At 51.7% G+C, this 11,806-nt stretch overlaps 1 protein-coding gene across 1 annotated transcript in view; it reads right to left on the bottom strand.

The window, feature by feature from the left end:
* LOC103256191 (rap guanine nucleotide exchange factor 1-like) overlaps positions 1-11,806 on the bottom strand; it is a gene marked incomplete at its 5' end in the record, with an annotated part of 66,289 nt that overhangs the window by 29,766 nt on the left and 24,717 nt on the right. The window contains 6 exons of the mRNA XM_021710452.1: positions 1,450-1,652; positions 6,287-6,787; positions 7,802-7,985; positions 8,398-8,521; positions 8,981-9,133; positions 9,758-9,846. Of these exons, the coding sequence (XP_021566127.1) occupies positions 1,450-1,652; positions 6,287-6,787; positions 7,802-7,985; positions 8,398-8,521; positions 8,981-9,133; positions 9,758-9,846 (1,254 nt within the window). The remainder of the gene's footprint in view (positions 1-1,449; positions 1,653-6,286; positions 6,788-7,801; positions 7,986-8,397; positions 8,522-8,980; positions 9,134-9,757; positions 9,847-11,806) is intronic.

The following is an 11,806-nucleotide window of genomic DNA, read 5'->3' as shown; positions in this document are numbered from 1 at the left end:
TTTTTTTTTGAGAAAGCAGGATTTATTGAGAGGACAGAAAAGCTCCCACAGTGGGAAGGGGTTGCCCAACAATGATTTTAATCACACATTTTAGGGCGGGGGTCTCTAGAGCAGGCATTTATGTTTCCATGGTGTTGATCTTGCTTTGAAACATTTTCAGAGCAACTAAGATTCATATTTGATGTTCATGGAGTAGGCAGGGCAGGTGAGGACCTGAGACCCTAAACGCAGCACATGTGACACAGCTAACCAGTGGCAGGACTGGAATCCGGGACTCCCAGCTCCCAGCATGGCCTTCCGTCTACTGGACAAGACTGCCCCCAAAGAGGCTGGCTGTGGCTCTCGAGAGGAAACAAAACAGCTTGCTCGCAACCCAAGCCCACTGAGTGTGGGATGGCTCAGGGACTCCCAGGACGGGGCTGAGCCAGGAGGCCACAAGGATGAACCCAAGGAGGACTGTCCTCTGGCTGGCAACTCCCCCCAGAAAAGCTGGATGGCCCCTTCATGTCCTCTTACAATGGACAGGACGGCACACTGTGCACCAGTTCCCTTGTTAGAGAGCTACCAGACTGGCCAGCACATGAGGATCATGGCATGTACAGCTCTGCACAAGTCCAGAAGTCCCTTCTGGGGTGTGTGGTTCCTAGAGAGCAGGACTGGATGGGAGGCTCCGATTCTAAGGGCTGACTAGGGCTTACTGGGTTCATTAACTGGCAGAAGAGAGAGAAAGGTCTGCAGGCACCAGCAGGCACCCCCAACTCCCCGCCCATCCAGTGCCGGGCGAGTCCTCGGTCTTAACAGGTTGCCCACGGTGGACAGCCTGCCTTCTGTGCCGACCTGTGCCGCTCTCTGTTCATGGGAGCCCTCAACACAAGGGGTGTTTTCTGGGAGAGGAAGGGTGCCCCATCTGAAACAGAGTGGCTCTGTTGAGAGCCATCCTGCTTCAATGGCGCCTGTTTTCATTGGGCCCTCCCCGGCCAGGGCCGGGATGTAAGTCACAGTCAGGCCCATTCTGCCAATCAAGCCCACAGATGGCTGGTCACAGACCATGCCCTGTGCTTTGATTGAGTCCCTCCTTTCTGGGAGGTCTATGCTGGAGCCAAAGAAGAAAGAAAAAATTCAAGAGACTGGCAGCAGAGAAAGCCAACACTCCGAGCACAAGCCTGCCCCAGCTGCACAGGACGGCTCTGGGAAAAAAAGGCCCTCTGCCCCCGGGTAGGGAATGCTGGAGCAGGGGCGGGCTGTGTCTCTGGAGGAAAGGCAAGCACCCACATGGGACATGGTGCCTTTGACACCCAGACCCTGGGCTCTGCCACTGTCAGAAAGAAGGTTGAACCTGCCCCTGAGGAGGGTCATTCTGGTTGCCAGAGGCCTGCGAGGACTGGAAGTTCTGGTGGCTGACATGGTGCAGGGGCCCGAGAGAGCCGGGGCCAGGAGGGTGTCGCTTACCAGCTGACGCTGCTTGGGGGGCAGGGCGGGTGGCGGAGCCAGCTCCTGTGTGGGGTCAGCTGTGCTGAAGGAGTCGTTGAAGCCGTACACTTCCATGAGCAGCTGGTTCTTCTGCTGGTAGATGTGCTCGTTCTGTGGCGTCTGGTAGAACACGGAAGGCTGTGGTTCCGAGTAGTCCTCAAGCAGCTGCATGTAGGCCAGCACTGTGGGCAGAGGGTCAGGGCTGCGAAGGCTGCTGTGCCAGAGGACCCCCACACTGTCCCCCCATGGAAAGTATCTTGGGTGGGGGTGACTGGACAGAGCACAGGGGATCTCTAGGGCAGTGAAGACCCATTCTGGGGTGGTAGTGGACACACGTCCAAACCCACAGAACATACAACACCAGAGTGAGCCCTCACAAAAACTCTGGACTCTGATGAGGGCCGAGAAGAAAGGGGCCTTGGGTTTGACAGCAGAGATATAAGTCAGTGTGTGGTGGGTGCGGGGATGGCAGGTCCCAGCCACCTCCTGAGCTGGCACTTTCCCCTTGGGTCATGTCACAGGTGCCACAAGTACGTGCCAGGTGGAGCTGAGATTCAGATGCCAGGAAAAAGTGGCAAGAACCACTCTAGAAGGCTGGGTTTTGTATTTTCAAATAACCCCAGGCCAGGCTTGGTGGCTCAGCCTGTAATCCCAGCACTCTGGGAGCCAAGGCAAGGGGATTGCCTGAGCCTGCGGGTTCGAGACCCGCCCGGGCAACTTGGCGAGACCTCGTCTCTACAACAAATCAAGAAAAAAAAAAATTAGCCAGGTGTGGTAGCGCGTGCCTGTAGGCCCAGCTACTTGGAAGACTGAGATGGAAGGATCGCCAGGACCCAGCAGGTTGAGGCTGGGAGCGTGCCACTGCACTCCAGTCTGGGTGACAGAGTGAGACTCCAACTCAAAAATAAATAAAAATAAAAATAAATAAATAACCACAAAGTCAGGGGCTTCATTGGAAAACTAGTCAAAACGTGAAGCCAGTGTGAGGATGCTGAGCTGGGGAAGTCAGGTAGAGAGGCAAGGCGCTTCCCTAAGCTGCAGCTGGGGCCAGGACTACAGGAGATGCTGCATCTCCAGGAGTATCTTTCTGGTGGCCTCTATTGAAGGAAAGGGCTCAAAGTCGTTTTTTTTTGAGTCAGAGTCTCATTCTGTTACTTAGGTTGGAGCACAGTGGCATGATAACAGCTACCGTAGCCTCAACCTGCCAGGCTCTGGTGATTCTTCGGCCCCAGCCTTCCAAGTAGTTGGAACTACAGGTGTGCACCACCATGCCCAGCTCACTTTTTGATTTTTATTGTAGAAATGAAGTCTCACCAAGTTGCCCAGGCTAGTCTTGAACCCCTGGGACTCAGGCAATCCTCTTACCACCACCTCTCAAAGTGTTGGGATTACAGGCATGAGCCTGTAATCTTCTGAAAATAATGAGTAAGAATTTCTTATCAGCTCCAATGAGCATCAGATGGAGCTTAGCTGTGAAGATGGACAGGAAGAGACGGCTGCCCTGAGCAGCTCAAAGACCCCTTGAGCTTGTTCCACAATGCTTCCTCTTTAATGCCACACAGGCAGAGACACCAGAGGAAGCTGCAAGCATGGGAAGGTGACCCCAGCGCCCATTCACTGCTTGCTAACAAGACTAAACACGACCACCTCTACCTGACTTCCTGGGAACTGGGATCTCTTGAGGAGGTCTCTATCAGCTCCCAAGAACAGAGAAACAGCAGATGTTCCCAACCTTCTAGAAACATGGAGGACCCAGTTTATTTCAAAAGCAGCCTAGGGATGCTAGGGATGACGATTTCCTTTTTTTCCTCAAATAACTTTTTTTTTGGGGGGGGGAGGGGAGGGAGTGGAAGTCTCAGTTGCCCAGGCTGGAATGCAGAGGCATGATCACGTCTCACCACAGCCTCAACCTCCTGGGCTCAGGCAATCCTGCCTCAGTCTCTCAAAGTGCTGGGTTATATAGGCATGAGTCACCATACCCAGCTCCTCAAAGCAATTTTTTTGTGAGGCGTTTTCCACAGGGTCACAGAATGGAACTCTCCGAGGATCCCCTCAGAAAGTGAAGAGTAGACTGGAAGTGAGGACTGTACCTCAGGGTGCCTCACACTTGGGTTCTTTCACAGGTTTCAGAAAAGAGTATCCCTGCATGGGTAGGGGTTCACTACTGAAAACTGGATGGAATCTCATGGAAGGAGGGCTGAATCCCTTCCTCCTAGTTTGGAAGTATGACATGCTGAGACTACGCAAGTTGATTCTGAGTCCCTGATCTGTAACCCACTTGTTTGTTGATCTTGGGCAAGTGTTTGAGAGCTCTAGATCCTTTTTCTTTTCTTTTCTTTGTTTAGAGATGTGTTTTCTCTGAGCTCCTGGGTTCAAGTGATTCCCCTGCCTCAGTGTCCCGAATAGCTAGGATTACATGTGTAACTCACTGTACCCAGCTTCCAATCTCTTTATCTATAAAATGGGAGCTAATGCAGCCTGTCTTGCAGGCAGCTGCAAAACTACCTGGGGCAGGATATGTGAGGCTTTAGCTCAGAGCACGCCACACCTACAGCTCTCGGGAGTTTTTCAAGATTTGCAGGCACAGGTGCCACAGGCATTGACAAGTGGGCTAAAGCCTCAGAATGGGGCCTAAATTAAGAGACATTTCCAGCCACTTAAGACGGTTTGAAAGGACACAATGGCTCCCTCCCCTCCTTCTTTCTACAGACCCTGCGTGAGGACCACCGCCTACACTTGCTCTAGGAGCTGGAAGGGTAAGGCCCCTGGTACGTGGCTCAGATGACCTGTGTGGAAGGACGGAGGTGAGCCCGCCGCCCACATTAAGGTGGGTGAAGAGAAGGCCAGTGGCCCTTCAAACATCTTGCTGGGCAGAGGGAGAGGCACAGAAGGAGATGCTCCTGGCACTGCCAGCGCAGTCCCCTCCTTAGTGCCCTGATTTCCAATGAGCAAATGTACATGGCAGATGGGGATGACATCATCAGCCCCATAGAGCCAGCTCTCCCTCCAGCCAGGGACCACGCCACTGAGGCCATCACACAAGCTGGCGACACCCAGGGAGGAGCTGGGGACACATGATGACATCGGCAGTCTCTTCTTCTTGTGGCCTGCCCAGCTGGCCCTCAGGATGACCCTGTGGGGTTAGCCAAGCCCGGTCTTCCCTGCTCTGAGAACAGGGCCCAGTTCCAGACCAGGCGGCTCGGATGGTCTCATGTGGGAATCTGGAACAGTGATTCCTGTTCTACTCTGCTGGATGCTTCGGCTGAGGCCGGAAGTTCTGTGGCTTGGGGGCCAACGTGGTTATACACATCAAAACGGTGACAGCTGGTCTCCCAAAGAAAATCCGAGCAGGGCTACGCTAGTGAAGGGAGAGAGGGCAGGGGCAGAGGGGCAGCTCTTGATGGTGCGTGGCAGTTAGATGAGCTGGGAGACAACAGGATTCCCAGTGGAGTGCTTCTCAGTCATCTTTTCTTTGAGTTGAGTCTCACTCTCATCCAGGCTAGAGTGCAGTGGCATGCTCAAGTGACCTACTGGGCTCAGGTAATTCTTCTGCCTCAGCCTTCCAAGTAGCTGGAACTACAGACGCGAGCCACCACACTAGCCACCAGCTAGTTTTTTTATTTCTTGTAGAGACAAGATCTCGCCAAGTTGCCCGGGCTGGTCTTGAACCCCTGGGCTCAGACAATCCTCTCGCCTCGGCCTCCCAAAGTACTGAGATTACAGGTGTGAGCCACCCCGCCTGGCTCCTCTGTCATCTAAGGTCAAATTTACAGTTGGGAAATCTCAGCTCCACCCTGGGCCTCAATAACATCACACATTAAAATGTTTGTTCTAAGAGGTATCCTTGACTACTTCTGCCATGCAATCTCAGCTCCAAGTCATTCTGGGAGCAAGAACAGAGGACAGCATGCTCTCTACATGAAGAGCCTCAGAAACCACCGCAGGGTGCCAAATTCTGTTTAACCCAAAAGTTCACCTTACTCGATCCAGATGTAGCTGCATAAGGGACATGTGCTCTGCTCTGTCACTGTGTTCGGGCCTGAAAGTCAACTGGCAACTGTCCAAAGAGGACAAGCCCTTGGACTTCATGGACCAGGCCTGAGGTCTTAGAGGCCATAAAGGAGAGGTCTGCTAGTCAGGTTTTAAAAACGATCACACATGCTGGGTCCAATGGCTCATGCCTGTAATCCCAGCACTTTGGGAGGCCGAGGTGAGAAAACTGCCCAAGTTCAGAGTCAAAGACCAGCCTGGGAAACCTGGCGAGACCTTGTCTCTACAATCAATAAAAAAATTAGGTGGGCGTGGTAGTATTGCCTGTAGTTCCAGCTACCTGGAAGGCTGAGGAGGAAGAATCATCTGAGCCCAGCAGGTAAAGGATACGGTGGCCGGAAGTGTGCCACTGCATTCCAACCCGGGCAACAGAGTGAGACTCTGACTCAAAAACAACCAAAAAACAAACAAACAAAAATGATCACCCATGGCTTGGGCACATGGGTGATCCCACACTTTGGGAGGCCAAGGCAGGAGAATCTCTTGAGCCCAGGAGGTCAAAGCTGCAGCGCAGTGATTACGCCACTGCACTCCAACCTGGGTGACAGTGAGACCCCCGACTCAAAAAGATTAAATAAATAAATAAAAAATAAAGATCATCTGTAATGACAAAATGAGGCTCCCAGAAGTGTCCAGGCACCTGTAGCACTAATTTTTATGAAACAATGAGGCCACTGGTTTGATTTTAGTCTACTACTGAAATGAAGCACATTGTCATTTTAGGTTATAAAATGCACTTCCTGACAACAGCTCAACAAACGCTTACTGTGTTTGTTTTTCTTCTCTGGTAGAGGAGGTGGTTTTTCTGGGTCACCCGTTGATTCAGGAGCAGTGAAATCACCCACAAATTCGACAGGGGCTGAGGAGCCTCCTTGCTGAAAGGGGAGGATAGCAGCAAAGGGCGTGTAGGGGACGGACTGGATCGGGGCTGGGTTCTGCAGGTCATCCTCGGAGATGTTGTCATACTGCGAAGGGTGCCGCTCATAAGACACCCTGCAGCCAGAGCTGTCCGTGGTCTGCGAGGCCGCGCTCCTGCGCTTCTTCTCGGGGAGAGCAGGCGGCATGTCTGTCTGCTGCCCTGGGGCCAAGGGCCCCTCTGGCTGGGGACAGCTGCCCAGAGACAGCTGGAAGGGATGGCTGAGAAATGGAGACCCAGACTCCCCCAAGGACTCTGGCAACGGGCTAAGGTTACAGGCCATTTGCTGAGGTATCTGGTCTGCATTGGAGAGGTCTTGCTGGAGGAATTCATAGTCGGGATCATAGTGGTCTGCAATCACAACAGGAACAGAAGACCTGTTAGCCACGGGCCCCACAAATACAGACGGCCTCACCCAGCTTCATGTGTGAGGGCGTGACAGACACGTCTCTGCGCCTTATTTTATATTTATATTCTTAATTCTTCTCCCTGATTATAAAAGTAAGACAGATGGGAATATGGCTGTTTGCTATACTAGTCTTTGCATTTTTCTGCATTTTTTGAATTTCTTACTTGCGAGAAATAGAAATATATACAACCACTGTAGGAACCATGGCAAACTGTATCAAGAAAATAAAAATTCCACCATCTAACTATAATCTCCATTTACGTTTTGATGGATTTCCTTAAAAGCCTTTTTGCCTTGAGGATATCTTTTTAAAAAACCCAACTGCGGATACCATGTGAATGGTCTTGGACTTTTTCCGTTTGTCAGTGGGTCATAAGTGATTTTCAGTAGCTACGGATTATTCCACCAAATGAATGTCCCGTCAGTCATCTGGTTGTCTACCAATAAATCCTGCCATTACTGTCTGATTATGCTCTTAGGTCACATTCTCAGAAGTTAAGTAGCTCATTCATGGGACCCTAACAGTGAGCTGCTCTCTGCACCCCCTGCCAGCTGCCCTGCAGACCTGATGGGCCCACGTGACACAGGCTTAGCACCGACTGACGAGCCAACAAGAGGGCTGCCAAGCATGGCTCGCTGGCCTTCAGCTCTGTCAGATGTTGTGGGGCGGCCCCCTTCATTTAAAACTCTCAGCACAAATGGCTCTTAATTTAGGCTGAAGAGAGTCAAATTGCACACAGACAGATTAACGGCAACAACAGTGAGTGCCCGAGGATCTGTGATGTGGCTTCGCGTTGCGATTTCATTTACACTGTCTACTTCCTCAAGAGGCAGACATCGCTACCCTCATTGCAGATGAGGAAAAGGAGGCCCAGATTTTAAATGACTTGGCCAAAGTCCCATGGTCAACATCACCTGGGACTCTTGGGATCCTGAGATGGGGGTACCTGGCTCACCTAGTGTTTCACAGCTTGTGTTCCGCGAGCACTGCCCGCTGTCCCTGTCCAGGGAGGACAGCTGCTCGTCTGACTTGCTGAGCTTGCCGATGCTGCTGCAGGGGGACAGGCGGGGTGACTCTCCGCCATATGAGTGGCTGCCTCCCGACAGTCGCCTCTGTGCGTAACAGTCAACGTCAAAATCCTTGAGTGGAAAATCAGAACAAACCCAGGTCACTTCCGAGAAACGGGGGCAGGGAGCAGGGGTGAGGCCAGCGGTGCGTTTGCTCAGAGAGGGAGACACTGCCAAGCTCGAAAGCCTTTCTGATGTCAGCAAGAAAGCGACCTGCATGACGGAGAGGGCAGCCCCTGGGAGTGTCCGGGGTGTGTGACTGGGGGGGCCGTGGGGCAGGGCTGAGATGTCCCAGGAGACGCCCCTTTGGCTCCAGCCTCCCCACCCTGGCCCCCATCCCCTTACAGGAACCACCATGTTCTGGAGAGAGACGAATGGTGGGAGTGAGGTCTCCACCCAAGGGTGCCTCTTGATGAGACCGACACCAGGCTCTGAACCCAAAGCCCCTCCAGCCTTCCCCCACAGGGACCAGGGGCTGCATTACCTGCCTATTAATTCCAACAGGTAAACTGGAGCCACTGGTGGCTCGACTCATGGGGGCCACTACCGCCACTCGGGTAGGGGACGGCGCTGACTGTCTCTTCTTGGGCGGCAACGCTGGTGGAGGACTGAAACAAACCAAGACATCCAGGCAGGCCAAGTCACACTCGCAAGCTCTTCAGCACGATGTCAGGGTATGGGATGGGGGAGGGGTCTTTCACTACTACACTGTCCACACCCAACCTCCACCCCTCCACTCTTGCCAAAATAAAGCCTACAAATACCCAAAGAATGGAAAAGAACCACCCTTCCTTTTCTTTCATAATAAGTCACACCAGGTTTCATGGGGCTGAGCCCACAAGACAAGTCACTGGGAGGGCTCAGGGTGTGGTGGGGGATGGTGGGGGTCTCAGATGCCCTCAGGAGACACCCCCGAGGAAGACTGCATGCCAGGCTGCTGCAGATCAAGGTGCCAGGCTCCAGGATCTCACCCTCAAGGTGCCATCTCCCTTTCTCGCCCACTCCACCATCCACTCCTTGCGCTATGTCACAAAGAGAGGGTGCCGGATGAGCAGGAAGGTGGTTACCTATTGTCAACCACCCGGATGCCAGGCAGAGGGGGCTTGGGGGGTGCGACCTCTTCATCTGCGGCATCTGGGAGGAGTTCCGCTGATGGCGACATCCCAGTTGTCTTGTTCAGGATCTCCATCTCGCGGTCTGTCAGGGGGAGCTCGGACGGGCTGGAGAGGTGGAAAAGACTCGGGGTTACGGAAGATCGTAGATGGGACAGGGCACACATAGGTCTTGGGGAGGTGGAGAGTGACTGCGGCGGGGCATGATGGGCAGGGCGGGGCTGGAAGCAGGCGCCTGGACGCAGAGCCCTGGGGGTTCAAGTCCAGTTTGGTCACTAACAGACCACTAGGGCTTGGCCGTGGCCCTGACTCTGCACCTCAGTCCCCTCATCTGAAGATGGTCTAAAGGCTCCCTACAAGGTTCCAATTCTGTTTTTACCAGGTGCTTTGGTGTAGAAATTCAGACAAGCCATGAAAACTACCCATATGGCTCACAGTTTACTCTCCGGATCAAGCAAGAGTGCTCTCAGGTCAAATCTCCCAAATCCAAAGCCTTAGAAGCTCTTTCTAATTATGAAAAAGCACTGGTGTGCCGCTGGACATGGTAACACACCATACTCAAAAACAGTCATGTTGACACCTGTGTGGCACATACGTCACTTACCACAGAAAAGGAACAAGCCCTGGCAGCCTAGCTCATGTGCTGTCCATCAGCCAGGCTCCCATCCTTTGTCAAGTGTAGATGCTGCCACCAAACATCACCCTGCGATGGGAGGGTCAGTCAGCACTTACCCGTCAGGTTTGCCGGCCGGGGAACTGGGTTTCACAGGGCTCGTTGGGGATGGTCGCCCCTGCTTCTCGATGGTGAGTCTGACCAGTTCCTACTCCCACAAGAGAAAGGCAATGAGCAAAGCTTCCGTCACCACCGAGTTTCCACAGGAAGGCAGTTGGTGGGCCTGTCCTCTGCTGCTGAGCCTTGGGTCTGCGCTAGAGATTTCCCATCTACCATAAAGGCAAGTGTCATCTGCCTTAGGTAATCTGAAGGACTCCTTAGATATCCCCTGCCCTCCAAAAATACCTTCCTAGCATGTCAAGAGATTTCAAATGCATAAAGGCACTTCCTCTTGGAAGGGGAAACGGCAAACCCCACAGTCTCTAAATGACTAGGTTGATCGCACAAAGTAAATACGCGGTAGGACGGATTCCCGGTCAGCTTGTGGGGGAAGAACTATGCATCTAGTTCTCTAAAGGCACTGAATTCTGATGGCTTTGAGTGGTTTCCCCACATGTGCTGGGCAAGGAGGTCGTGTACTGGCTGCCCCAAGGGGACTGGGTAGGACTCTGGTCATTGGGGAGGGAGTTAAGGGCATGTTACCTGCAGAGAAATGATTTTAAAACCACTGAAATAGAAAAAAAGAAAGGAAGGAAAGAAGGAAAAAAGGCATTCTCAAATCATGGCAAAAAAACAAAAACAAGAGAAGTGATCAGGGCTTATTTGCTTTTTTTTTCCAATTAGAATGAACTTCCCCCAATTTGATGAGTTTTGACAGTTGCATGTACCCCTGTAGTACCACTAAAAGCATAGAGAATACTTCCATCACCCTTTCCAGCCAATCTGCACCCCCTAGCCATTTTCTTTTGTTATCCTAGATAAATTTTGCCTGTTCTAGAACTCGATGTAAACGGAGCCATAGAGTATGGACACTTTTGTGTTCCTCTTCTTATTAAACAGCTTTATGGATACATAATTTATATGCTGTAAAATTCACCCATTTAAAGTGTAAAATTTAGTGGTTTTTTTGTCTGTTCATAGAGCTTCACAACCAGCCACACAACCAATTTTAGGACTTTTGATCACTTCCAGAAGAAACTCTGCCCAGCTGCACTCCCTCCTCATTTCTCCCCAGCACCCACCCTGGCAGCTGCCAACCCATTTTCTGCCTTGGCAGCTTTGCCTGCTCTGTCCACCTTTCTCAGCATCAGTAGCCACGTTTTTGTGAGCATGAGGAGTTTGTTCCTTTTTATTGATGAGCAGTATTTCCATGGGTGGACAGACCACAATTTATCTACCCTCTTCCCTATCGACGGACATCAGGCTGAGGCTTCCTTGTGTCTGATGAGGGTTTTTAGGCTGTTTCTGAAGCTACAGAGGAGGTGGGAGTAGATGCTGGTGGGCAGCAGAGCACCAGCCTAAACCAGAGACTGCAAAGCCTCTCCAGACTCAGACAGCACCACACACAAAAACTGTAGCATGTGTTGCAAATGAAGCAAAGAGTTAGTTAACACTCTTGCCAGAGCAAGGGTACCACAGAAACCAGAAGAAAAGCTGAACACATCAAAACAAATATCAAACAAGAAATTCACAAACATAAATGCCAATGGTCAGTCATCATAAGAGATTCTCTAGCTTAGATAGCAATAAAATAGACACTTCCAGATGCGGTGGGTGGTGGGTGAGAGTATTGTTTCAGATAGCCTCTCCAGAGGATAACTTAAAAGTATATGTTAAAAGCCTTAAATATTTCCACTATTAAGAATTTTGTTCCCGAGGCGAGAGAATTACCTGAGCTCAGGGGTTCAAGACCAGCAGAGGCAACTTGGTGAGACCTCATCTCTACAATAAATCAAAAAAATAAGATGGGCATGGTAGTGCACATCTGTAGTTCCAGCTACTTGGAAGGCTGAGATGGAAGGATCACCTGAGCCCAGCAGGTCAAGGCTGAGGTGTCTGTGAGTGTGCCACTGCACTCCAGCTTGGGCAACAGAGTGAGACTCTGACTCAAAAAGAAAAAAAAAAAGAGCCGGGCTTGGTGGCTCAGCCTGTAATCCTGCACCTTTGGG

Source organism: Carlito syrichta, unplaced genomic scaffold (assembly GCF_000164805.1).
Source record: "Carlito syrichta isolate Samal-C Ts95f unplaced genomic scaffold, Tarsius_syrichta-2.0.1 Scaffold289028, whole genome shotgun sequence".
Lineage (NCBI taxonomy): Eukaryota > Metazoa > Chordata > Mammalia > Primates > Tarsiidae > Carlito > Carlito syrichta.
This window is presented reverse-complemented; position numbering and strand designations above follow the sequence as displayed.